The sequence below is a fragment of the Leopardus geoffroyi genome, chromosome C3, assembly GCF_018350155.1.
Source record: "Leopardus geoffroyi isolate Oge1 chromosome C3, O.geoffroyi_Oge1_pat1.0, whole genome shotgun sequence".
In the NCBI taxonomy this organism is placed as follows: Eukaryota; Metazoa; Chordata; class Mammalia; order Carnivora; family Felidae; genus Leopardus; species Leopardus geoffroyi.
The window spans coordinates 29,330,184-29,357,546 of NC_059338.1; the positions used below are offsets into that span (position 1 = coordinate 29,330,184).

General features: G+C 56.1%; 1 protein-coding gene across 12 annotated transcripts; it reads left to right on the top strand.

Annotated features, from left to right (window-relative positions):
• Positions 1-2,006: 2,006 nt before the first annotated feature.
• TNNT2 (troponin T2, cardiac type) lies at positions 2,007-21,090 on the top strand. 12 transcript variants are annotated; one of them, XM_045456524.1, is made up of 17 exons: positions 2,007-2,125; positions 6,552-6,603; positions 7,530-7,540; positions 7,645-7,659; positions 9,930-9,959; positions 11,903-11,968; positions 12,337-12,372; positions 13,238-13,271; positions 14,422-14,482; positions 14,761-14,877; positions 15,772-15,849; positions 16,887-16,997; positions 17,848-17,853; positions 18,219-18,328; positions 18,839-18,929; positions 20,467-20,507; positions 20,840-21,090. In XM_045456524.1, the coding sequence occupies exons 2-17, from the start codon at positions 6,566-6,568 to the stop codon at positions 20,883-20,885; spliced, it is 891 nt and encodes a 296-aa protein (XP_045312480.1). In that variant the 5' UTR covers positions 2,007-2,125; positions 6,552-6,565; the 3' UTR covers positions 20,886-21,090. The 12 variants fall into 12 exon arrangements, with proteins under 12 accessions (XP_045312480.1, XP_045312483.1, XP_045312482.1 ...); XM_045456527.1 differs by having other exon boundaries at positions 9,933-9,959; XM_045456526.1 differs by having other exon boundaries at positions 6,556-6,603.
• The last annotated feature ends 6,273 nt before the right edge of the window (positions 21,091-27,363 follow it).

Consider the following 27,363-nt stretch of genomic DNA (forward strand, 5'->3'; position numbering starts at 1 on the left):
TGCAATTCTGGGTGGGGACCAGCCTTTGTCTCCCCTTCCTTGCTATCGCTAGCACTGTATATCTACCTGCAGGGACAGGGGCATCCATGACAGGTTGGGAACAGCCCTGTCATATCAAGATGTGGCTGCTGGAAAGTGGCTAGACTTTCTCACTGACTCACTGCCTCTCCATTCTCCGAATTAAATCCCTGCTTTAGAACGGTTTGTGAGAACCTCACATAGTCCATGAACAGTGAGAGCCTACTGGATTTTTCCCATGGAGATCTGTGGCAATTGAGGTGCCCAGGTCCCTCTCCCAGGCATCTGTGCAAACAAATTATGGCCCGTTTGAAGGACTGTTTGGCTTACGAGGAACAGTAAACCACTTAAAGTGGCTCGAGTTAAGGGAAAATTTAAGACCAACAATTCGTAAATTCTAAAAGGTTCCAGGCCAGGGCACAAAGCAAGGCTGGGCCGTTGTGGGCTAGACAGGAAAGAGGATGATAATACTTTTCTTCCATCTCTCTCCGGACAGCCTGGTTGCTCACCGTTCCTCTGTCAGTCTGCTCCCACCACCTGCCTCTTCTCTGCCTCTTCTCTGCCTCCCTGGGGTCCTTCTCCCCCAGGATGCTGACTGGCAGGCACCTGGCCCCAGCTTGCCATGCCACGGATCTCCCAGCAGCGTGGAGGACCACATGGCAGGGATCAGCCTGGAGGTGGGGGAATCAGGCCCTTGGGCTCAGAGGCCACTGGGGACCATAGAGGGGACAGTCTCAGCTGAGTTGATGGGGCAGGAGTGTGATAGAGTGGGTGAGCAGCGAGTGGAAGTCCTGCACGCAGGGGATGCAGAAATGATGGCTGTTGGTGCCGCATAGTGGCTCCCAGGGCAGCAGGATGAGAGGAGAGTCAAGGACTGGGAGGCATGGGTGTGTGGTCAGGCAGGGGTGGAGGAGGGAGGGGGAGATTGGCTTTCTTCATCCACAGAGAAACAGACAAGAGTGTACATCTCTGATGGGCAGGGGCTGGAAGGGCCGGGGGGCACACGGGAGGAGTGGGCCTGGCCCAGAGGAGGGGCGTTCCTTCTTCAGAGGTAGGACACGGGCCTTGACCCAGAGACACTGAGGGGGACAGTTAGCTCGGCTGCTGCCAGACTTGCCTTCCCCTCCGTTTTATTTCCATCACGTACTGGGCTGCAAGATGCCCTGGGCACTGTGCTAGGGGCTGTGGGCATATCCATGCAAGCAAACCACAAAAAACCCTGGGCCCTGACCTATGTATCTCACAGTCTAGTAGGTAGCCAATCACAGTCCTGTACTGCTTTATCTTAAAGTCCTGGGCGTGGGGTGGGGGGGGGGGGGCAGGGAACATGCTTCAGCGGTCCTCACAGCCCCCTCGAACAACCCAGCTGCCTGTTCGAGGACAACCATCATTCTTGACTGGAGGTTCTACCTTGTGTCTGACGTTCTGTATCAGTTTTAGTCCTTTCCCAGTGAGGAGGACTTGCCACCTGGCTTTGGAGGTCATGGAAAAGACCCACTTTGCAGATGTCCTTACTGAGGCCTGCTGAGCCTGCATCCTGTACAAGGCCACTCGGCCCATTAGAAGCAGCCAGTAGCTTGGAAGACGTCTATACCCACAGCATCACTTTACGTGCAGCTGCAGATAAGCCCTTCCCCCTGCCCGCCAGACCCCTGGCCCAGAGACTCATGAAGTGTCTTAGAGGTTGCCATCTGCCCCCCAGTACTGCTCCCAGCCTGCCTTCCCAGGCCTGGGCCTCTGGCACCTGCTTTATCAGGATTCTTAAGAGGGACAGCTGGTTTATGTTACATGCCTGCTCCCTCCTCTGTTCCCTGCATATCTGTTCTGGTTTTAAATAGCTTATCTGAGCAGCTGGACAACCACATGGGCTTATATGGCGTGGGGTGCATGTTCCTTTAGTCCTGTCCCTGGCACCTGCCAAAATAGCAGCCAACACCCCCCGCGCCCCCGCTGTGTCTCTTGCTGCACATTCCTCCCACCGCAGGGCTTGGCTTACAAGGCCCCAGCCCACAGCCCTGCTTAAAGCCCTCTCCATCCCCTGCCCTCACCCAGTCCCTGCTGAGGCTGAGCAGATACCTCGGGATCTGTCGGCAGCTCCTGGTTTGAGGTAAGACCCGGGTGCGGCTCGAGATGGGGAGAGCAGAGAGGAGAGGAAAGATGTCCTGCAGCCTGGCACTTGTATCCAGAGTCTGCCTGCGTCCACGGGGAGTGGACGTCAGAGTCCCTAGCGGCCCACGTTCCCTCTGAGAAGAGGCCACGCTTTACAGGGGTGTCACAGGGATCAGGTTCCAAGACTAGCACAGTAGGGCAGTATGTTAGAAATGTTAGACTTGGATTTGAGTCCCAGATCTGCCACTAAAGATACTGTATCGCTGGCAGGTCTTGGGTAAGTGCCTTTCCTTCCCTGGGACTCAATTTCCTCATCTGTAGAGTGGGGGAGACAATTGCTAGGTCTCTGTCTGCTCTACAGTGAAGCTCTAAGCAACAGGAACTCCCCCAGATTGCTCAGTCCCGCCCCTCACCTCCAGGCCCAGGGCCCCCTAAACCTTTCCAGGCAGGTCCTTCTTGACTCCCAGAGAGCAGAGCAAGACTGCAGTCATGTCAATCAGAATAGTCCCGGTGGTGAAATTCACATCTCCAGGAATTCAGAAACTGTCTTGTAAGCGCTGAGGAAGAGCCCACGTCCGGAGGTAGGCAGGGACTGGGGGAGCACCTCTGTGAGCAGACATGTGACGTTCATCTGCCTTCCACCAGGATCACCCTCCTCCCCCGAGAGAAAGCCCTGCGAAGTAGCATTTGGGGGGGCTGATGGGGGAGAGACCCCAGTGAGAGATCCTTCTATGGGGTGTGAACCCAGCTCCAGGGGTTAGAGTCCAGCTGCCCCCTGGCCCCCCGTGGACCCTTGTCCCACCCCATCCCAACATGCCCTGTAGGGACAGACCTTGCTCAGGATCTGGGAGTGGCAGAGAAAGGATATTCCCTTGACTTCCAGTTTCTCCTGGGCCAAATGAGGAAACATCTAGGGAAGGGGTGGCCTAGCGTGTAAGGAGTGTCAATGCACATTCCAGGCCTACTGCAGCTGGGAAGCCATCTGACCTCCAGAATTCCTCCTCTGACCCATGTCTCGTAGGGCAAGCCCTCTCCGGGCAGAAGAGGAATCTGAGAGGATCGGGTTGCCTGCTGGCCCCCCTCAACCCTGTCCCCTAGCTCTCCTGGTGGGCTGACAGCTGCAGGCTTGGGAGGATTCCAGCTGGATGTTGGGGACAAGGGCTGAGGGATGGGGCCCACATTCCTCAGAAACTCAGAGACTTGTTTCTGTGAGACTAGAACTTGAAGCTCATCTATTTTATAGATAGGTTAGGAGAAGCCTAGAGAGATGAAATGAGTTAGCTACGGTCACACCGCAAAAACTGGGGTTAAACCCAGGTTGTCTTTATTTAAGTAATCTTTATGCCCAGTGCGGGGCTTGAACTCATGACCCTGAGATCAAGAGTCTCAGGCTCTACAGACTGAGCCAGCCAGGTGCCCCTGAACCCAGACCTTTTGACCTCACGGCCAGTGTTCTTTCTGCCCTGTATTGTTTTTGCTTTACTCCCCAAGAAAGGTGACCCTGATCTCTTGGCTGTAAGGGAGTTTGGCTAGAAAGCTGTCTGTGGAAGCAGGTGAGGGTTTGGGTGTGAGGACACAGCTGCTCCAGGACATTCTCACTCCTGGCCCTGCCAGGTTCCTGATTATGTCTCATTCCAGAGCCCCGGCCTCGGCCTATCGCCTTCCCCTTCATCAGTCTTGCCTTCGGGCAATTGGCTTGCCTGCTGTCCTCTTGGTTGAAAGCCCTCCCCTACTCTCCATGGTCAGTTTGCTATTTTTGGGAGTTGGATGGTGCTCCCAGGAGCAGGGAGAGGGCTCCAAGCTGCTCTTTCTTCCTCTGAGCCCAGAGCCCTGCCAGCAAGAGGGAGGGCAAGAGAGGGGAGAAAGCTAGAGGCCACATGCCCCAGGCTGGCATGCGTAGCCCCTGTGAGAAACTTCTCTGTCCTCCCTGAGGTGACAGATTCCTCCCAGGATTCTCTTCCTGCCTACTGTCCTGGGGCTTGGGGCAGTGCATATCTGGGGCGAGGGGGCTATTCTCTTTGGCCACTCTCATCTGAAGACCCATTTTGGAGATGCTCTGGCGTTTGGGTCTTTCTTTGGCAGAATGAGGTTCCATCCCCGGCATGATACTGTATGCATCTGACATCTCTTCCCACCCGCCTCCATCCAAATGGAGCCAAAAAGTGGCTCAGAGTTTCTGTCCAAAGCGTCTGTGTAAACCCTTCCTCACTTGCCCCCACCCTGCGCCAGCAGAGGGAGCTAGAGAGGGGCCTGCCTCGCTACAGCCATGCTTGTCCTGAACCCGGCAGGACCCTGGGATATTGGGAGCAGGTTCAGATAAGTAGCCAGCCGGCCGGCGGCTGAAGCGGGCATTGGGTCTGAAGAGTTCTCCACTCAGAGGGGGAGTTGGGTGCAGAGAATCCTTCAAATCCCTCAGCCCGAAAGCAGCTGACGTCACCCCACCCCATCAGAACAGGGACTCACTGGATGTCATCAGGTGGGTGCCTGGGGCGCCACTCCAGTAGGATGTGCAGGGAGAGGCGGAGAGGGCAGTGAGCGGTGCCCTCCCTCTGCCCCTGTCACCTGTGGCTTGAGTCAGAAGTTGGTGGCTGGACGCGGGTGGGACAGCAGACAGGGGCCCAGGAGAAGCCTCACTGAGGGTGGCTGTGTCCTTTGTTCTGATTCTACTCCTGCCTCACTGTAGGCTCACCCTCACATCACCTTATCCCTTTTCTCGCTCAGGAAGATTGAGAGCTCTCATGCTGCACAACTCTGCGGGGCCGCCGTTCACGCTTCAGCCAATGTGAATGGTGCCCCCGGGGTTGTACACACAGGTGGCCCGGGAGGGTTGGGTTATAACAGTTATTAGAGGTCTGCTCTGGGCCAGACACTTTACACGAGCTCTGAGCCTCCCAGAGGAGGAGCCATTTCACAGAAGAGCTGAGGTGTAGGGAGGTTAAGTGACCTTTCCAAGGTCACAGGCAAACGTGAGGTGGAGCCAGGATTCAAAACCAGATTTGTCTCCCGTCTCCCTGTGGCTTCTCCCTGCAATTGCACGGAAACAAAACCTCACACTGCCTAATGCCTTCCAATTTCCTTAATGTCAATTTACTCCTCATAAAGATCCTTGGGTAGCCAGGATGTGTATGGTCTATCTCCAGGGTACAGAGGAAGAACTGCCCTTCAGAGACGTTAAACAAAGACTTGCCCAAATGCACTCAGCAAGCTGATGGAAGAGGGTTGGAATATCGATTGTCAGTTCCTATCCCAGTTAAGGGTGCATCTCAAAACGAGCTCTCCAGGCAGACATTATTTAATTGGAATTTTTATTGATCAGTAGTAGATTAAGTTCCTAAGAAGTGATACAGTTCCCTTGCACACTTTGCCCAGTTCCCCTCAATGGTATATTTGCACATCTATGGTACAGGTCACAACTAGGATATGGGCATTTGCTAGAAGCCATAATCTGACTCAGATTTCCCTGGCTCTACTCGGACCAGGTGTGTGTGTGTGTGTGTGTGTGTGTGTGTGTGAAATTCTGTATGGCTTTAATCTGTGTCGGTTCATGTGTTCATCACCACACTCCAGACACTAAAATGTTCTAAAACCACAAAAATCCTGTGCACCTTTTTAAAAATTGTTAAGTCACCTCTACACCCAATGTGGGGCTTGAACTCATGATCCCAAGGTAAGAGTCACATGCTCCTCCAACTGAGCCAGCCAGGTGCCCCTCCTGTGTGCCTTGGGTCAGCACGCCCACATGTCCTCCCCTTCCATCCCCTACAACCACCGATCTGTTCTCCATTTCTGTAACTTTGCCATTTCAAGAACGTCATATAAATGATATCATATCGCTTGGCCTTTTCCCCCTTGGTGAGAGTAATTCCCTAGAGATTCATCCAAGGCGTCCTGGGTATCACGCCTTGTTCCTTTCCATCACCGAGAAGTATTCCATGTTATGGATGTGCCACAGTCCATGTACCCACTCTCCTGGGGGAACGTTCTGCAGTGACGAGCAAACTACACGGGGCACAGGTTGCACAGCTTTGCTGCCCTGAATGCTTGGCAAGGTTGTGGGCAGGAAAGGTTGAGCAACTATAGAAACATTGTTTTGAGAGTTACAATGATTTGCACCAGAGCAGGGAAGTTCCAAACAGTGTATCTGTTGCAGAACAATGAGTGAAATGGACATGGTCGGTTGCCCTTGAGGTGAATGAGTGAAATGGACATTGGACCGGTTGCCCTTGAGGTGATGTGGGGTTGTTATCCCGGCTTGACAGAAGGAGAAGCAGGCTCCTGGCTGCAGGTCACAGGCTGATGAGGGGCAGGGCTAGCATCACCTCCCCATGTCTCAGGCAGTAGTAGCCTGAGGCTAAGCTCTTCTCAGCGCTGAGGAGGGCTAGAATTCCCCTTCTGCCCATACTGACATTTTTCTCTTTCCGGAGGGAGAGCGGAGACCATGTCTGACGTGGAAGAGGTGGGGGAAGAGTACGAGGAGTGAGTATCCCAAGCATCCTGTCTGGGGTGCTGACCCCTCCCTACCCTGCCCCTTACCTTCCCCCCCCCCCCCCACTTCCTGGGGCCATGAGCCACCTGGGATAGGGAGGGGAGTGGCTGTGCCGGTTCTGGGGAAGTGCCTCTGTGCCTCTGCGCTGCGGACCCTGGGTTGGCCACAGGCTGGGAGACTTCTGGAAATAGAGATGCTCGGGTCCCAGGGTCAGCTGGGGGTCCTGTCTGGCTCAGAGACTAGGAGGCAGAGGAGCTTCGAAGCTGTGTCTCCTGAAAACGGATCCAGAGCCGTTCAGTGACTGTCTCGAGGCCGCAGAGCTGCTCATGCCCCATGAAACCCAAATCAGAGCTCACTGTTAGCACTTCATCTTGGAATCGTACTCCTCCTGGAGTGCCCCGCCCACCGCCCTGCCTGGGAGACCCTGGGGGTGGGACACTGGCAGCAGGTCTCACAATGATCTCCTGGGGGTGGTGCTCACCAGGGAGCCTGCAGAGGCATCAGGATGCAGAACGCCTGCCCTCACAGAGCGTGCTCTCTTGTGGATGTTAAGATGTTACATGTTGGAAACAATTAGCCAAGAGGGGTTACCTGGGTAGGATTTGGATAGCAAAGGGCGAGGGAAGGGCATTCTAGGGGACAGCTTGGCAACGCTCAGAGCGGGGAGAGAGTGGTAAGCGGGCTGACGCTGGAGAGAGCAAGCTGGCCCAGGCAGAGGTTTGCTGGGGACAGTGGGTAACCCTGGCGGAGAAGGCTGAGCCAGGTTAGGGGCTGCCTTTATAGGTGGGCAGAGGTGGGGTGAGCCTCATTAGGCAATGAGGGAAATAAAGAGCGGAGTCATCTTTGGGAAAAGGCCAGTGTGCGCGCGTGGTGTGTGTGCGATGTGCTATTGACAACGTGTCCTTCTGCCGGGCAGGGAGCAGGAAGGTAAGCACACGCCTGTGTACTCATGTGGATGGAGGGCAGCGTGGTTGGAAACTGACCCGCCTCTTGTCTCCTCTCTTACGGCCGTGGTCTTCTCTCCTGAGCAGAAGAAGCCGCAGAAGGTATGGAGCTCGGGCAGAGGGAGGGCCGGGAAGGGGAGATCCCAGGAATCCAATATTCTGGGGGCCCTGGGAAAACAGCTTGTCTGTGCCCGCCCCTCACTCCCAGCTGAGCAAAGACCCTTCAGCAGCCATGGCCCCTGGATGGGAATCATTCCAGCCTCGGTTGCTCAGGTCTCAGGCAAAAGGTTTAAACCTGTCTCCTTTGTCTGTCATTTTGTTTAAACAGAATCACCCCTTTTTCTAATTAATTACGTGTGATTTTTTTTCTCTATTTGTTTTACCATGAAAAGTTTTAAATGCATGTAACAGTAGCAAAATAGAATAACGCCCTCCCCTCCCTCACCATGTGCCCATCATCCGGCTTCAGCAGTCATCAGCTATGGCCAATCTTTTTTCACCTATGCTTCATCTCCCCTCAGTTATTTTTATAAAAGTTTGTTTTATTTTATTATTATTATTTTTTAATGTTTATTTTTGAGAGAGAGAGAGAGAGACAGAGCGTGAGTCGGGGAGGGGCAGAGAGACAGGGAGACAGAATCCGAAGCAGACTCCAGGCTCAGAGTTGTCAGCACAGAGCCTGACACGGGGCTCGAACTCATGAACCATGAGATCATGACCTGAGCCGAAATCAAAAGTCAATTAACCGCTTAACCCAGGGAGCCACGCAGGCACCCTTCCCCCCAGTTATTTTAGAGCAGACATCACAAATCATCCCCAGACATCATATATTTCATGCTTAAATAGTTCAGTAGGTACTTAAGCGCTAAAAGATAAGCGCTACTTAAAAAGAGAAGACGTAACCATTGCACCATTATCACACCTAAATGCATTCAATTTAATAATTTTTCAAAATGAGATTATAGAACTGTTCCGTTATCTGAAGACATCATTACACCTTGGAAAGTCCCTTCTGACCCATAGACCCATTCCTACTCTGATCTGTTCTCACATTTCTCCTCAGCTTTGTGCCTCATATCTCACGTGAGAACACCCTAACCTTTCTGCCTTCCTGAGTGCTTGACACACCGATGTGATTACGAGGCCTCACTCCCCAAGTGGCCCAGAGGAGCCCTCAGACCCCTCAGGCTTCTGCAGGCCTGGCAGCTTGCATCCTGCCCCTTAGAGGCTCAGCAAATTCTCACAACTCTCATTTAAGGCTGTTCCAGGGTGCCTGGCCAAAGAGTAGACACATGAGAAACTCACAGGGGAAACCGAGAGGGGCCATGGGTGTCGCTTTGGTTTTCCAGGAACACCAGATACTTTAGAAGCTATTTGAACTATGTTGTGAATTTAAAAAATCTAGCTGGCTCCACTTTTCTGCTGCGTGACCCGCATAAACTCTCCATGTGGTAGGTTTTCCTTCGCTTTGGAGGCTTGGCCAGCTTGTGAATTTTAGGGGGCGATATTTGAGATACAGACCTTTGGATCTGGGGCTCATCTGCCTGCTACACACAGTGGGATTTGGCTGTGAATTAGCAAAACGGTTCTGCACTGTGATGGTGGACTGAGCTCCATGTATCACCTTGCTCGAAGGGACTCTACCCGCCTCCCTCATAGCTAAGTCCCTGGCTATACATGACCAAGAAAGAGCAAGGTCTACATGGATGACCACTCAGCCTGCAGAATGGACGATGCCCTGTCTCTTCTTCCAGTAGAGAAAGAGTGCATTCTGCTGTGAGCTGTTTCTTTGGGCAGGTGTTTGCATACCATGGGCTGGTCTGTTTCCTCAGTGTGATAATGCTGTGCCTTCCTTAGATGGGGCTGCTTCCTTGAAAGACACCAACAAAACTGCCCTGTGCCAGGCTCTCCACTGGGGCTCTCAGAACTGTGAGTCCTGGAAATTGGAGATGTTTTGTGGGATACCTGAGGGGCTCATTCAGGGTAGGAACACAGGAGAAGTTTGACAGCCGGGAATCGTTCCCACTCTCTGCTCTTCGGGACCTCTGTCCTCGTGTCTAGAGAGGGAGGAGATGGCCCGATACCGTCGTTTACTGAGTGCTTCCCACTGCCAGGCAGCTGGTGGGCGCTCTATGCCTGCTAGATCACGGCGGAGACCTGAGGATCATTCTTTCCATTATACTGACAAGGCGCCTGGGAAGCGATTTGCCTCAGTTGCTAGAAGTAGTGATTTAGGACTTGGAACCGGAGCTTAATTCCAAAGCCCGTGCTCAGAAGCGTGCGCTGTCTCCCTGCTCCTGTCCCCGTCCTTCTGCTCCCAGACTAACCTGTCTCGCTTCTCCCCTTTGCCGCGGCCCCTCCCTGACCCTCAGAAGAGGAGGACTGGAGAGAGGACAAAGACGGCAGTACAGCTTTTACTTTCCTGTGCCTTCTGCTCCCTGCTGTCTTGAGCCTGGCTGCCGTGGACGGGCCCTGTTCTGTGGCAGAGTGGGGTGGGCCGGGCGGGGGGGGAGGGACAGGTGTGGAGTGGGTCAGTCACCTCCTCTCAGCCTCCCAAGGGCCGGGCCGCTGCTCCTTTCCCCTGGTTTCTGATCTTTCTCCTGGGCTGGGCGGTGGGAAGAACCCAGGCTGGCTTGTCCCCTGGCCTGCTCCGAATGTGGCCACAGAAGGCGACTAATGTCTGGAATGAGTGGCCTTTCTCTGCCCCCGCTGCTGATGCTGGGCCCTCTGTCTGAAGTGGACAGGGCCCAGGCAGGGTGGCCAGGGTGTGAGGGACCTGGCGACAGAGCGATCTGAAGAGCAGCTGGGGGAACTGGAAATAGCCAGGGCAGAAAGGACATGACGTCAGCCTTCAAATGTGCACTGCTGTGGGGTGGGGGTAGGGGGCCGGGACTTGTTTCCAGCCCCTAGGGGTGGGACTAGGGCAAGGGAGACAGACTTGGGCTGAAGTTGAGAAAGAACTTTCTAATAGTGATGTCTCAAGATGTAGTGAGGAGGCCGGGAGCGCCTCATTGAGCGTGTTGCATGGGCAGGGGGTATTCTACAGAGAATTGACACATTAGATGGGGTGGGGACAGGGGTTAACAAGATGGCCTGAAGAGGACCCCACAACTGGTCATACTCTTGCTGGCCAGACTTCTATTCTTGCCCCTTCTGGAAGCATCTTCTTTGAGGTAAGGCTCCTGTGGGGATCAAAGAAGAGGTATCCCCAGGCCCAGACTAGGAAAAGAAGACAGAGAACAGAGTGACTGGGGGCCAACATTTCTTTCGTGATGGCCTCTCTCTGTCCCTTCCTGAGGCTTTCTCCTCTCCCTCTGCCAGGAGGCCACCACTTGTCAGCCCATCAGCCAGTGAGCATGACCAGATGCCTCCTACGGGCAGAGCCATGAGCCTGGCGTCATCCTGTCTGATCTGTCTACTCCAAGTGCCTGACTTGGGTGGGGTCCATATCCTGCCAAGCAAAGGGATGAAAATAGAAGAATCCTACCAACTCTCTGGGCAGTACAAATGTCTACACAGTGGGCACCTCATCTATCCTCCCACTGTCTTGCTGTTTGGGTTTCTTTGGGATACAGATGAAGGGTCCCTAGAGTTACCGAGTCGAGGACAGGAGCTTCCCCAACACCTCATCTTAAGCAGGATACATCCTGTGGTGTCAGATCACTGGATGGAACATTGGGGGTAGAAAGTTGGGGAACAGGGTGGAGTTGTATTGCCAGGGAGGCTGTTGGGCAAAGGTGCTGAGTGAGGCAGAAATAGCTAGCCACCAGACCTTCCCACCCCCAGCAATGAGTGTTTCTGGGCCTGCAAGCCCTTCTCTGCTGGTACCAACAGCACCCCCACCACACACCCTAACATGCTCCTACCCCAGACTTCTGGCCCTCCCAGTGGCCTTCACGTACAGAACAGGTCTCCATGCTCAGAAAGGCCTGCTTGCAATTCCCAAACTCCCAGAGAGACAAGTCTAGAACAAAAGCACTCTCCACAAGCTTGATCATGCCCTTCTGTCATGGTTTACCAGGGTCTGTTGTCATTACTGAACTTTGCTAGAATATGGCAAAGACAGCCATAGGCAGTATATAAATGAGTGGATGTGGCTGTGTTCCAATAAAACTTTATTTACAGAAGCAGTCTGGGGGCCAGATTTGGCCCTTGGGTCATAGTTTGCCAACTTCTGGTTTAAACCAAGAACCGAGCAGCCCCTTGTCATTCATATTGGTGACTCCAACATTCCTCTGGATCCTGGATGTTGCTGACCTCCATCCCCACCCCTCTCTGATCTGGGTTCTGCCTGCTAGCCTAAGTAAGGGCCTGGGTGTTCACTGTTTCTGGCTCACTTCTCCAGAGCAGGAAGAGGCAGCAGAAGAAGAGGCTGAAGGTGAGGCTGAGACTGAGGAGACCAATGTAGAAGGTAAGGCCCTGTCTGGGGTGGGGGGTGGGGCTTGCTCATGGTGTTGAGGGGGGGTGGCAGGAGCCCCCAGCAGCACTCCTATGACTGTGAGAAATCCACCTGGAACCTGCTTTCCAACCTATGCAATAGTACATCCTGCCTGGGCTGGGATTCAGCCCCCAGTTGTTCGATCAATGAACCTTGATTGTGAGCTCCTTTCGTGTCAGGCAGAGCCTTGGGCCCGGGGGCATGTGTGTGAATAGACATCCCTTGAGCCCAGGAGCCAGCAGGGTGCACTTTGGTTAGGACCTGTCTGTGGGGGAGACTCTGGAAGGGGGGGACTTGGGTCTAGAACAAGGATCTTTGCTAATTTCTCACGTTCTGTTTAGGAGACGGACAAGAAGAGGAGGCCAGAGAAACTGAAGGTGAGGACTGTTGGACATCAAGAGAGAGGTACTGGGGCATCAAGGGAGCCCCTCCAAGCAGCTTTAGGGGAGACTGACCACAGGGCTCCCTCCAGGGAGATGGGCGAGGAGGGGTTCAGGGGAGGAGAGGACAGAGTTGATGACCATGCAGGTTTGGGGTCTTGGCCTTCAAACCTCTGTCCCCCTCATTCCAGAGAAGCTGTCTGGGTGGTGCCTGTGGGAGAGGGGACCAGTGTCCAGTCCCCAATCTGGACAGGGCCCCAGAAGTCGCCTACACATACAAGGCTCCTGGAGCTCAGGCAAAACCACTCGTAAGGTGTGGTGTCTATAGGATGAAATCCCAAGATGTAGATGGCCCATGTGGGGGGTCACTGCAGTGGTCATTGTCATGTTGCAGCCTTTACCAAGGGTGCATTGGCTCTGGAGGGGAGGGGCAGCCAGCTGGGTCTTGAAATCATGCCCCCTGGCACGGTCCCCTGGAGGCCAGGAAGTCCAGGGAGCAACCAAGTAGGCAGAGCCTCGGAGGGGACTCTGGGGCCAAGATCCCCCGGGGACAGTGCCCAGAACTGGTGAATGAGAGAAAGCTTTGGAGTTTCACTCTGGGAGGGTGTTCTTCCTGTCAGGACCCAGCTGTCCCCTGAGATGACCCCCTGGGAGCCACTATGGGAGAAGGAGTGTGGGGTCTGTGGCTCTGCTGCTTTAATTCTTCGTGATGCTCCTGGAACCGGGGATCCCCAGGGCTGGAAGGAACTCATTGTGCAGATGGAGAAACAGAGGCGCATGGGTGCTCAGCTTATCAGGGGCAGAGCTGGGACCAGATCTGGGGCCTTCTGACCCTGTGGCTGTGTGCTTCTCTCCTCCCCAGATGGCCCAGTGGAGGAGTCCAAACCAAAGCCCAGGTGAGCGGGACACACTTGTGGTGAGGCCCTGGGAGGAGAAGGCCAGTGAGGAAGGACAGGAGTGCAGTGTGATACAGGGGGCATGGGCCAGGGGGTGCGGCAGGCACAGACCACCATGTATGGTTGTACAGGTTGTGTACTGCACAAGAGTCAGCCCAAGGAAGGGGGGGGGCCTGCAATCCACCTCACGCTCCATTACCAATTGCGTACCCCGGCATGTAAAGCACTGTGTTCACCCAGAGAAAAGGGGTGGACTAGTTGTGGCCCTGGATGGATAGCCTCTCCTGTTTCACGGCACGGCTGAAGTGGGACCTGAAGGAAGAGGGCCGGAAATCTGGGGGAGCCAAGCAGTGACAGCGTGCCAGCCTGGCTGGCTTCAAAGTGTCACAAAGGGGTGGGGCAGGATGGCCTGGTGCCGCAAAATGAAACCACCTGGAAGCTGCCGGGGTGGGTGTCAGGTGGAGAGGGGGCCAGGGAGGCTCTCCCTTTTGGTGACGCCAAACCTGTCGCAGATGCCGCCTCAGCACAGTCACAGGCTGCTCCCCAAGTTGGGACCCCCCCCAACACCAGCCCCAGAGACAATCCCAGCCCCGTTCATTTGTCCCGCACCTTTCCCTTTCCTGGCCACTTGTACGGATGGCAGTATCTCACTTCGGCCCCTCACAGACCTGAGGGCAAACGGGGAAACTGAGGAGCCCACTGGACCTGGTGTCACACAGCAAGTATGTGTTGGGGCGGGGACCAAACCCCAGGATGCCAGGGGTTCACGGGCCAGCCGTGGGAATTCGGAGTCGGACTCACGCGCCATAGCTTCTGTGACGTCCTCGTTGCGTGGTCCGGAGCAACCGTCCTGGTCCTGGTCCTGGAGCGGTCTGTTGCATGGTCCCTGAGCCTCTGTTTTCTTCAGTGAGATTGGGGGGGTCTCTGCGTCAGGGGTATATCAGGGGGATAAAACGAGAGGGCGCACGTGAAAGGGCTGCAGTGTGCCCACGTGCCGAGAGGTGCTGTCGTTGGCGGGGAGCTGTCATTGTTGCCGCCCGGCCGAGTGTCTGCAGGAAGGAGAAGGGCCCCTCCTGTGCTGGCCACCCAGAGCCCCTTGGGTCCGGGATGGGGTTGGCATTCATGGATTCCCTCCTCTTCTCTCCAATAGGCCATTCATGCCCAACCTGGTGCCACCCAAGATCCCCGATGGGGAGAGAGTAGACTTTGATGTGAGTGTGCCTGCGGGGGGAACGGGCCTGGGCTGGGAGAGAGGGGCCGTGTGAGCTGGGGGGCCGGCAGGCGGAGGGCGCAGGCAGGATGGTGCTTGGCACAGGCCCGGCAGGGCCTCATCCTGGGTTCGGGCCACGGTGCCCCCCCACCCCCCACCCCCCAGCCAGGCCCCCGCCCTGCCCGTCCCTCCTGCATTGCGGAGGGTGGCATCTACCCAACCACTTCTTCCCTGGACCCATGGGCCTGGCAGCCTCTGAGCCCGGCTGTGCCTTCGCAGGATATCCACCGGAAGCGCATGGAGAAGGATCTGAATGAGCTACAGACACTGATCGAGGCTCACTTTGAGAACAGAAAGAAAGAGGAAGAGGAGCTCATTTCCCTCAAAGACAGGATTGTGGGTGTCAAGTCTCCTGTGGCAATGCCCCCAGAGACCCCGCTCCGTCCACCTTTGTTAGGCCCCACCTCCTCTGGACCGCCTTTGGGGGTGGGGGGGGGCCCTTACCCTGCTGCAAATGGGCTCTCCATCAGGATCCCAGTGGCCAGGAGCCACTCTTGAGGCCCTGCACTGTGGTTTCTTGGGTCCCTGCCTTCTGTCCCCACCGGACCGGACCATTCTTGGCAGCCAGAGCTGCTGATGGTCTCCGGGTGCCCCAGGCCTTGGCTGGGGGGAGACGAGTCAAATCCCTGTTGTCCCACCTCTGCCTCCCACTCCCCCCTACTGGGAGCTCCCCCCACTATGCAGGGAAGATGAGTGTGGCCTCTACAGTCCCAAATCATAACCAGGGGGGGTTATTTTGACTCCTTTGTTTTTCGCTCCACCAGACTCGCTGCTGTGTTTGTGGCACTGCTGTGCGGCCCTGGCTGGCAGCTGAGGGTCTGGCCATCTGTCCGCGAACACAAGAGCAGCTGCTGGGGCTGGGGCCGGGGTGGGGGGGGGCAGGGGCACAGCACTCGTGGGAGACGGGAGAAGTCCGCCTGACATTTTTCAAATCGTTGAGGACAACCCCACGATGAGTAATGCTCCGCGTGGGGCATCCGCACACGCCTGCTGTGGGCTATCTTTATTCAGCCAGGGCATTCTGAGCTGGTGCACCTGTCGAGGCACTCTGTGTCCAGGGAGCTGGCAGAGTAGAAGCCCTTGGAGGAAGGGCACTCACTGCCCTGAGCTCCCGAGGAGAAAATCCCCTGTGCGTTTTCTTGCCACCTCTTTCCCTGGTTGGTCCCTGCACCTTTGGGGACACCTCCTCCATATGCACGCACTGGGCAGGCTGTGCCCCTCTCCCCATAGGAGAAGCGACGGGCTGAGCGAGCCGAGCAGCAGCGCATCCGGAATGAGCGGGAGAAGGAACGTCAGACTCGCCTGGCAGTGAGTGACCCCTAGTCCACGGCCCACAGGAGCCCCCAGCGGGCCCCCAGCTCCTCCCAGGCCCCTAGGCCCCTCCCTAGTCATTCACATTGATTCAGTCAACGAGCCCCTGGTGAGTGCTGGGCACTGTTTGGAATCTGATAATAAGCAGTAACTGAGACCGAAATGTCTGGGTTTTCACGAACTTAATATTTTACAAGACTCTCCGTCCAGCAGTTCCACTTCTGGGTATTTACCCGAAGAAGATGCAAACACTGATTCAAAAAGGCATCTGCGCTCCATTCGCTGTGGCATTATTTACAGGAGCTAAGACACGGAGGCAACATGTGCCTGCCGATGAAGGAAGGCATAAAAATATGTGTGTGTGCATGCTCATGCACACGCAGCCCCCCCCCCACTGGAATATTAGCCATAAAAAAGGAAGGGAATCTTGCCATTTGTGAAAACATGGATGGACCTGGAGAGAGCATTATGCTAAGTGAAACAATTCAGAGAAAGAAAAATACTGTCTAGTTTCACTTATATGTGGAATCTGAAACACAGCCAATCCAAAGCAAAACCAAAACGCCAAGCTCATAGATGCAGAGAACAGATTGGTGGTTTGCCAGAGGCGGGGGGGGGGGGGGGGGGGGGGAGGGTAGGAAGGGGCCAAAAGGTACAAACTTCCATTATAAGGCAGCGAAGTCCTCTCCTGCCGCGCCCTTCCCTGGTGCAGGCTCCCTGGGAACAGGGGGTCCCTTGGCCCTGTTCCTGTGCTGCTGCTGGAGGTTCTTCCAGAACAGCAGGCCTCCTGGGGTGGGGGTGGGGGGCTCCTTGCCTGAGGGGATGGTGAGATCATTCTTCACTCATTTATAAACAAAAGTCTTCGCAGCTCCTGTGTGTCAGGCCCTGTGCTGGGGGGCCCCTCAGGAAGCTTCTTGCCTGATGGAGAGAAAAGTTCTACTCACATGACCCATAAACACCCCAGACCTCAGCCCAGCCTCAGGGGTTCATAACCTCACCCCTGATTTTCTCTCTTCCTCCCTGCTGAAAATCAGGAAGAGAGAGCCCGACGGGAGGAGGAGGAGAACAGGAGAAAGGCTGAGGACGAGGCCCGGAAGAAGAAGGCTTTGTCCAACATGATGCACTTTGGGGGTTACATCCAGAAGGTAGGTCGGGCAGCAGCAGTGGTCTTCAGGGGGTCCCGGTATATGGGGAGGAAGGGGGTGTCCACAGACTTCAAGCTGGATCCCAGGAAGAAATTCCTACCTGTAAGTGAAAGGCCAAGCCCGCCTCCTGCCCATGCCCTGAGCTGGCGCTCTGCCTGCTGTGGCTTCCCCTAGGAGGGGCTTGCTGGAGGGGGGGGCTGCAGGCAGCGGCCTCGAGTGTCAGCAGTGCCCCGGGAGCCCCCAAGGTTGATGGTGTGTCTGGAAGAGCCTTGTGCCCAGAGTCAGAGCTCTGGTTGGAGACTCAGACCTGCCACTTACAGTTGTGTGGCTCAGGCAACCTCAGAGCCTCAGTTTCCTCATCTGTAAAATGGGCTTAATATCGTCTGCCCTGCCTGCTCTGAGATCAGATGGGCTAACATGGCGAGCATCTGTGTATCCCGCAGATGTGAGATGGTTTATTCCTGCAAACCTCCTCCATTCCTCATTTTTGTGTCCCACTCCTGCTCGACACTCCATTCTCAAGGGAGAAGAGGAATTATGAAACTGATTTTCTCTGTGCAGTGGAGGGATCAGAACATTTTCTTAGATTCCCAGAGTCCCCCAGCTCAGAGCTAGCCCGGCCTGCCTGCCTCTGTCGCCACAGTGACCACACCAGCCAGACTCATGGCATGGCCCTGCTCTCAGAATAGTCCTAGTGAACAAGGTTGCCTGCAATGAGCGTCTGAATCACCTTCTCCTTCTCCCCCTTGTGTCTCTCTGCCTTTGCCGTGCCCTGCCCTCTCTCTCTATCTCTGCCTTGGTCTCGGTCTTTCTCTCTGGGTCTTTCTCTCATGGTGTCCTGGCTTTGCAGGCCCAGGTGGGTACCACAACCTCTAACCCTTGTCCTCCTCATCGTTTTGGGGGGCTCGCTGGGAGGGGGATGCTGAGTGTGGAGAATGGGTCGGGCGGGAGGAGGGAGCCGGGAGAGAGATGGAAGAATTTGGAGAGGCAAAGAAATAATGGACTGAAGAGGTCCTCCTTGCCCCTGCCTCAGTTTCTCGGGGGGGGGGGGGGCGGGGGGAGGAAATCCAGGCAGCTGATAGCGTGGGTGTTTCAGGAAGAAGAGGATAAGAACCTGGTCCTTCTGCAGGCTTTGCCTTGCTCCCCATTGGGTTTTGGGAGGGTTAGGGGAAAGGAGGGGGTGTTCCCTAGTTAACTCCCCCTGCTTGTCATTCTCTCCAGACGGAGCGGAAAAGCGGGAAGAGGCAGACGGAGCGGGAAAAGAAGAAGAAGATTCTGGCCGAGAGGAGGAAGGTGCTGGCCATTGACCACCTGAATGAGGATCAGCTGAGGTGGGGACTGGTGGTGCTCAGCCGACTGCGTGCACCTGCGCCAGCACGGGGGTCGGGGCATAGGGCAACTCTCATCGTTCACCACCAGGGGGCGCTGTTGCCTCACATATTCCGCCCCCCGCCCCCGCCAAGAATGTTTTGGTGCCACTGGAGTTGGGTGTGAGCCAGTCAAGCCATCTTTGTGCTTTGCCAATAGAGAAAGAGAAATTGAGCAGGCGTCTCGCCCCTCTGAGCTTCTTACCCACCTGCACACAGGTGGCGGGAAGGGGGATTGAATGATGCCCTACCCGCGCCGCGCCACCCCCCACCCCACATCCGGTCCTAAGCACCAGGTGCTGCTGTCTCTGCCTCCTGCTGAGTCAGGTGGGCTGGGGGGTCCCCTTAGCAGGCCTGGAGGTGGGAAGGAGGGCTGGTGCCCTTGGAGGCTGGGTCAGATCCGGGATGAAGGTAGATGAGGGCCATTCCTTATTGTTCCTATCCCGCCCTGCATCCCCACTCTGGCCCCTGCAGGGAGAAGGCAAAGGAACTATGGCAGAGCATCTATAACCTGGAGGCAGAGAAGTTCGACCTGCAGGAGAAGTTCAAGCAGCAGAAATATGAAGTGAGCCTGCTCACTGGCCCCTCCCCCATCCCACACTCCTGTTTTGGATTGGGTCCCACATGACTGCTGTCCATCAGTCCCCTTTCCCCTATCCCTGTCACCTCCTACCCTTGCCAACTCACACACACCTGCCTGGGGGTCTTGTCTCTGGCAGTGTTCAGCATCCACCACTGGGCTGTTGCTTGCTGGAGAAGTCTGATGGTTCACTCGCTGGGGCTGAGCAAAGGCACGTTCCTGGGGTGCCAGCCCTGGGGGTCTCCCTCCCTTCTGTCCCCGAAGGCCTTGAGGCAGCAGCTCGGATGCCCTGGGTCAGGTGGGAGGACCAGGATGCACAAAGCCAGGCCTCTGGGTGGAGAGAGGGAGGCCTCACCAGAGATGCAGCCACTTTCTCTCTCCCCATGTACCCTAGAGGCCCTGGTGTGGGCACAGCCGGCTGAGCCTCAAACTCACAGCTTTGAGGGGTCCCAGGTGCACGTACAGCGGCAAGAACTGGCTCAGTGAACGCCGGGCCCGCACACTTCCCCAGCGCGGCCTCTCTGCCTAGAGGAGTTTGGCTTCCCTTTCCGGGCCCACTTTGCTGCTTTTCTTTGTGCACGGGCCCCTCTTCTGAGCACAGCTCAGGCCCGAATGGCTACAGGGTCCCCTCCCATCCCCCCCAGTGCTGAGAGAGGCAATTTTGTGTGGTGGCCCTGAGCATGGACTTTGGAGCCACACTGCCTGGGTCCTATTTCTAGCCCTGCCCCTCCCTAGTTGTGTGACCTTGGGCAAGTTACTCCCGCTTCCCTCTTTCCATTTCTCGTCTAAGTGACAAGGATAACCCCAGGACCTATTTCACAGGGTTATTGTGAGGCTTATAGAGATCACCGTAGTAATAAAAATAGTAGTAAAGTCTTCCGGGAATTGTTCTGAGCACTTGCCATGTGTTAAGTTATACCTCACAGTCATCCTGGGGGTTAATGCTCGGGAGAGTGCTCATCACGGAACAGAAAGTGGTGGGCACCCACTAAATGCTCAGTAGGTATTAGCTGCTGTTACAGCCCCTATAGACCTGGGCCTTCCACTTTGCCTCTGGTTCCACTTTTAACTCTGCACCTGGCCTACCGGGCTCAGATTTGGGCCAAGTACAGGGTGGCGAACTGCAGGCCTAGCACATGGGGGTGCCGTACCTCATGAACAACTGGGCAAGAGTGCCTGACAGGGGGCCTCAGGCCGGGCTGGGGCTGTTCAGAGGGCTTCCTGAGGCCCAGCCTTGCCCCCGATTCTCAGAAAGCCTCCTTAGGCCTCTCGTCCTGAGCCCTCTGTGCCTCGGGGACCCCTCAGTGAGAGACCAGTGGGGCGGCCAGGAAGCCTCTCCTTGGCTTCTGCTTGTGGGACCTGGGACCCTCCGGATGCCTGCCTGTTCTGACTTTCACAGTATCGCTGCTCTGCTCCCCCTCCCCCCACCCTCTACCGCTGTGCTCAGCTGGCTTCCCCTTCACCCCCAGCCACCTGAGACCTGAGCCAAATCAGCTCCAAAGTTACTCTTTCTCACTTACAGATCAATGTTCTCCGAAACAGGATCAACGATAACCAGAAAGTGTAAGTTTCTAGGTCCTTCCTTTCTTTCCCCGGCCCTGCCCCCTCCATCCGTGTGTCCCCGCCATCCCACTCCTCCTCTGAGGGCTCTGGCTCCCACCCCTTCCTCCTCCCCTTCAGGGCGCGGACTCCTGCTTGGTCACTGCCCAGTGGGGGATTTGTACAGGGCCGGGAGGTCTCACTCCGGCCCGAGGCTGCTGCCCTGCTCTATCTCTGGAAGCGGCTCCCGGCTGCCTCTCTCCACCCTTAGCATCGCTCACCTCCACCCCCTCCCTGTGGAGGCCTGCTGCCCAGCCCTGTGTCCCCCTTCTGACTGGGCCCTGCTCCTTCTGCAGCTCCAAGACCCGTGGGAAGGCCAAAGTGACCGGGCGCTGGAAGTAGGGGCAGCAGTGTCCTTCACCAAAGATCCTCGCCGTGTCCCCGCCCTGCTTGCCCCCCAGCTTCTGGGCACCCCCCTCCTCCCGCCCCCCGGGCACTGCAGGCCGACTCAAGTCTGGAAACCAGGAGCTGGCCCGGCTGGAAGCTGCTGTTGGTGCCTGTACCCCCACATGCCCACGCGTGCCAGTAATAAAAGCCAACACACATCGCATGGCTTTCCTGTCAGCTCCCTTTCAGAGGGAGGGAAACTGAGGCGAGAGCCTGTCTCACAGGGAGACCCTAGGGGACACGGCCCCTCATAACTGCCACACTGAGAGGAGACGCCTCCCGCCTGCTTCCGGAGGGGAGAGGGCGGCTGGCCCTGGGGAATGCAGGGCCCTCTCAGGGCCTGGGCCTCACAGACAGCAGAAGGGCTTGGGGCGCGAGCTGCTCTGAGTCACCGCGAGGCACACTGGGGGAAAGCATGGAGGAGCCGGGGGACAACCTTCCCGTGTGTGTGAGTCACTCCTTGGGAACAATGGAAACCTCTTTGGATGGGCCTGTTTTCTTTCTCTTCCTGGCCAGGGACTAGGAAGCAGGCGTCTGTCTGAGGGGCAGGGAGCCCTTGAGGAAGGAAAGAGGGCCGGTTTTGTCAGGTAGCTTTTCAGGCAGCGATGAGCCTCTGGGAGGCGTGGGCTGGTCTGGGCGCTTGGCTTGCTTCCTTCCTGTGCAAACCGGGGACCACAGGGTCCCGGTTCTGAATCGGAGAAGACAGCATGGTGGCCTTGAGCCCAGTTGGCAGAAGGGAAACGGTGTGGGATGAGAGCCACCTGACTCAACAGCTCCCTAGGGCACCCCCTTGCATGGGGCACCCCCACGCCTCTGCTTCGGCGGCTCCCTTTGCCTGGAAGGCCTTCCCCCAATTCTCCACATGTCATCCACCCAAGGGAGCCCAGCCCCACTGTCCCTGGGAAGGCTTCCCATACTTCCAGGGAGAGTGATTCATTACTCCTTGCTCTGAGCACCCCGGACCCTGCTGTAACTGCCACCACAGTGACACCTCCCATACTACACCATGTTCCCTGTGTGCCCGTAGCATCGCACTCGGACTCTCAAGAAACAATCTAGACCCACTTATCCTATGCCATGTGCCAAGCACTGCGATAGATGCCAAGACATACAGATGAGAAGGATATGGTTCCTGGGCAAACAAGGACCTTAGTTAGCCTGGAGTCTTGGCCTCATTTCTTATTCATTCACTCACTCATCCATCCATCCATCCATCCATCCAATAAATGTCTCCTGAGAACCAAATATGTGCTAGGCACTGTGTTAGGCCTAGCCCAGTGGGAGAGAGGCTGCAAACAGAAGATTCCAGCTCAGTGTCACCGCAGGCAGGACAGTGGGTGCTGGGGAAGCCCAGACAAGAGCCACCCCACCTGGCATTGGTGAGCATGAGGGCTTGCTGAAGGAGAGGGTTTCTACATGGAGCCTCAGCGGATGAGAAGAAAGTCAAGGACAGGGGCCAGGGATGGGAAGACGGAACAGCATATACAAAGCCCTAGAAGCAAGAGTTGGCTTAGTGTGTTTGAAGAGCCCCGGTTATCACAGAATCCAAGGTCTTCTGGTGGGGAACAAGAAGGACCTCTGTAAGTGCCCAAAGGCCAGGAGGCAGGGCCTTAGGCCCACAGAGGGCTCCCATCATCGCCTCTGGGAGATCTACTGTGGCTCCACCCTCCCTGCTACCAGAGAGAGGGGCACTGAATCTAGAACTGAAAGGCTAGAATTTTCCAACTGCCAAATCTCCATGGGGGCTCCACCTCCTATGTCTCAGCCTCTTCTTGAGCCACAAGAGGGAATGATGGTGCAGGCCTGGGTCCTGCTTCCTGCACCCCCCTCTCCCAACGGGGTCCTCGTGATCATGCCTCTGACCTTGCAGGCGTGGTCTCTCCTTTAAAGGCCATGCACTGACAGGGACATAGAGGCGGCCTTGCCGTCTTACTCTGAGTCTCCCTGAGGTCAGGTTCCACTTATCCCTTTTGTCCTGAAGTCACCTGGCGTGAGGGAAGACCCTGTGAGTGCCCTAGACACTGTCCCCAGGCAGGGCGTACCATGCTCCGACTCTGTGGCACCTGGTCCAGGTCCCCATCGGTCACCTTAACAGCAACACCGCAGGTTGATCCAGAATGCTGCCTCTAAATGGGAGCCCTGAAGACACCTGGTGTGCACGGGGCCTGGAGTGTTCGTCCATAACCAAAGAGTCTGGGCAGGTGGCCCGGTTCTGTCCTGTTCACCAAGGAGAGAGCAAGCGAGTGCCAGGGTGCAGGGGCATACCTGGGTCACCAGCCCAAGGCAGGGGCGTGGGCTTCCAGCCTAGTCGTCCCGTGCTTTCCCCATGACACAGCTCGGGAACGGAGGGACCACGGACGTATGCACAGAAGCACACTGTGATGGGCTCACGAGTGAGTGGGAAGGTGTGTCAGACAGGCACGCACACCTTGCGCTCGGTTCGTTCATTACTTCTGTCGCTCTTGTGCTTACTGGGCAGCGGAAGCCACGCCAAACACTGAGGGCACGAGTATGCCAGGAGCTGGCCTGGGCCTCCTGACCACTCAGGAGCTCGGTGAGGCTGCAGCAGGGTGGCCTGTGACCCCAGACACCCAGGTTCCCCCTGCGCCCACCATCCCCTGCAACCCCCAGGCACTACCCTCTCCACGAGGGTCCCATCTCCCCCTGCTTTGGGCACACCCCTCACCTCACGGATCTCTCGCACCCTGTGTACACCCACAGGTCGGGGAAAATGACCTCTAAGCTCAGCTCGGCCCTCGGTCAGAGGGGTGGAGACCCTCCCTCCCCCCTGCCATCCTCCTATCACCAGATTTTCTGTCCAAACAAGCTCATGTCGTGTCATGCATTCACATGATAAACCCACTGTTGAGGAGGAAGAGCTAAGAGAGGAGGGTGGACGCCCCAGGGGCCACTTGCCTTGGAATCCAGCTCTTCCTGCCGGAGACTCCGTGCTCTGAATCAAGATCCTCATTTTCTCCCATCAAATTCTGGCCTGTCCACTTCCCAGCTCTGCGACTTTGAGCCAGTGACTTCCCCTCTCTATGCCCGAGTTCCCTTCTGTTGAAACACGGGGATTGTTAGGAAGGTTGAATGCGATCACGTGTGCAGTGCCTGTGTGAGTTAAGTGGGTAGTAAATGTCAGCCGTTGATACTGTTATTTTGGCTGTAACTCCTTACCAGCCCCTTTTGGGGGCTCGGGAAGCTGATTCACCAAGGCTGGGTCCTAGCCAGCTCCTCCCTTCTGTGGGGTTACAAGGAGCCCCCACAAGCCCGTCTTCCCTCTGGGTTCCAGGGTCAGGCCTTCTCCCTGAGCAGATCACTGGAGGCCCGGGACGGCGAGAGCCTGCTGGTGCCGACTGTCCCTCCCAGGTCTCTGCCACTCCTGGATGGACGTGGCCAGCTTGCTCCCGGTGGATCCACCCCTAATGGTGCAGCCTTGTTTCTGGAAAAGGTGAGGCAGCACCCCTCCTGGAGTCAGGGGCTGCCTCTTGTCTGTGCTGGGCTCAAGGACAGGCCTCCCGGGGGAGGGGTGGCGGGCTCTTCAATGGGCCCGAGTTGGGGGCTGGGGGCTGGCCAGAAGTGCAGGCTAGACCAGGCTGGCATCCATGTCCCCACAGGATGGCTGTGGGTACTCATCGTTCTGGGCTGAAAAGTCCAACCCGCCCTGTTGGGCCTATGGGGAGGAAGATTGGGAACGGGGGGGAGATTGCTGTAAACCTACCCTTTCTCCTACCTAACATCCCCTCGTGTGTTTCTCACCCTGCCCTACGTGCCAGGCACTGTGCTGGCTACGTGACACATATTCTCTTGGGCCAACCTACCCATCGTCCACGGCCCTGAGGTCCCATCCTTATGTTCAGATGAGGAAACAGCTTTGCAGCGTTGAGCAACATGCCAAGGGCCATTCAGTTAGTAAGTGGCAAAGCTGGGATTTGAACCCAAGCTTATGGCTTCAGGGCCAAGGCTCTTCCCAGCACAAGGACGCTGCAGGCTGAGGACCGTCTCAGATCTCGCAGAGGGCAGGACCTGAGCCACAGTTGGGGCTTCCCGTGAGCCGGCTGGAGGTGGGCCCAGGGGCCAGGACACAGGGCATGAGTGCAGGGGCTCAGCACCCTCTGCCCCTGCCCCCCGCCCCCCGCAGCTGCTCACGGCAGCGTCTCTGTGCTGTGCCTGTCAGCCTGCAAGTCTGGCTGTTCTGCCCCACGGGAAGCCCCGGGACCTGACAGGAGGAGAGACGCCTTGTGCAACACGGGAGGGGGCTTTGCTCAGAGTTGGAAGAACACAGTCAGGCAGCCTCCTCCTCCCGGTGGGTGGTTACAGCCCATGCCCTGTCCACAGGTGCTTAGGGGGACTTAGAAAGCACCTGTCATTGCTTTGCCAGTGGGTCACTTCTCAACCATGCCGAGAGGGTGGACAGAGGCCTGGCCTAAAAATATCAGCAGTGGGGCTCGTCCAGCTGCTGTCGGGGTGGCAGGGCTGATCCAGGGAACCCCACAGCGCCCCCCCACCTTAGTCTACCTGCAATCTTACGATGCAGCCAGATGGAACTCGCTGTTTTGTGACCCTCCAATATCCCACGTTCTCCCACCTCTGCAATGCTCTGTCTTACCACTAGAATGCCCTCATTCCCTCTCTGCCTACCCGACTTTTCCCCACCCCTCAGGATCTGGCTCAAGTGGCTGTTTCTCCAAGAAGTCCTGAGCCCCCATGGTTTCCTCGGACAATGCCCCTCCCCCCACCCCCAGGCTGCCTTGAGAACCCCACACTAAGACCCATTCATCCTGGGCTTGTGATTCATAGAAACTAGGTCTGGGTACCCAGCCCCGCCCTCCCTCCCCAGCGGGAGCCTGTTCATCCCGGTTCTCAGCCCCCACCCCAACAGCTACAGGGATTTCAATTGCTCTCAACTGAAGACTCAGGAGAAAAATGTTTTCACCTTGTGCAAAGCACCCAGCCCCCAGGGGGTAGCCCTGCCCCGTGGCCCTGCACTCAGCGCTGCGTTGGCCACACCGGCCACACCTTCAGCACACCCGAAGCAGTTTCCCCTGCGAAGTCAGGCCTGGGCGACGCAAATCTGAAAGAGGCGGTGGGGTTGGAGCTGCTCTTCAGGAACGTGGAGGGCGGGGCTGGAGAGGTGGTGAGATTCCCAGGCTGGCTCCAGGGCTGAGATTGTGCTGGGCTTGCGGAAGGCGGGTCAGGGAGACCTGTTGTGCATGAGCTGCCTCACCCCTCCCTGGTCCCCACCCACCCCTGCCTTGCCAATTCTCCGAAGAAGCCAGCCACCTGGGGTGCAGGTGCAGGTTGGTAAGGATGAAGGAGTGGGGCGGTCACTTCGTGGCTGCTTGGGGGTAGGGACAAGCAGAGTTTTTCCCTCTGATCTTGACATGGAGACCCCTCTGACCCCACCTGTCTCACCTACTGGGGCCCAGGGGAGGTGGTGAATGGCGGACTCTACTGGGAGAGACTGGACATAATTTATAAGCTGGCTACACGATCATACTAATGAATGATATTAGCTTCCACATATTAGGCACCTACTGTGTGCCAGTCAACGTGCAACGTAATTTATGTGCACTCTGATTACAGTGATGTGCAAAGTAAGGATGTAAATAGTTCCATTTTATACATGAGGAAACTGAGGCTCAAAGAAGTTGGGTGACTCACCCAAGGTCATACACGGCAGGATCCTGATCATTTTGATTATGATTTTTCATTTGCATGGTATACTTCCTTTTTTTTTTTAATTTTTAAGTTTATGTATTTATTTTGAAAGAGAAAGAGAAAGCGTGTGTGTGTGCACGTGCATAAGCAGGATAGGGGAATAGAGAGAGAGAGAAAGAGAGGGAGAGAGAATCCCAAGCAAGCTCCTCCACTGTCAATGTGGAGCCAGACCTGGGGCTTGTACCGTGAGTTCATGACCTGAGTCAAAATCAAGAGTCGGACGCCTAACTGACTGTGCCCCCCCCGGGCGCCTCTGCATGGTATACTTTCTACCAAATAAAATTGAATATCTGATGGAAACAAAGAAAAGCATATATTAAAGAAATCACTTCTGTATTTTAGCTAAGGAATATTTGAACAATTCTGACTATATAATGCAAAGTATGTATGCATCAATCCTTATAAGAAAATTTGTGTGAAATACTGTTGAGATCTGTCTGTTGTAGTTTTTTTGGTCACTGGCTCGGGCAGTCTGGGATGATGAGTGTACGATCATACCACTCTTCCACATGGCTCAGAAAAAATGACTTGCCAATGAACACTGGCCTCATCCCAGTCAGTTTCACTGTTGATTTCCTCACCTCTCCCCGTCTAGACTGGGAGCTTCATGAGGCCTGGCTTGTTTTCCATACATCCCTGTGCCCCGTCATATGGGTTGAATGAATGCAGGAGGAAATCATTCTCACTCAGCAGATTTTACACAGGATTTGAT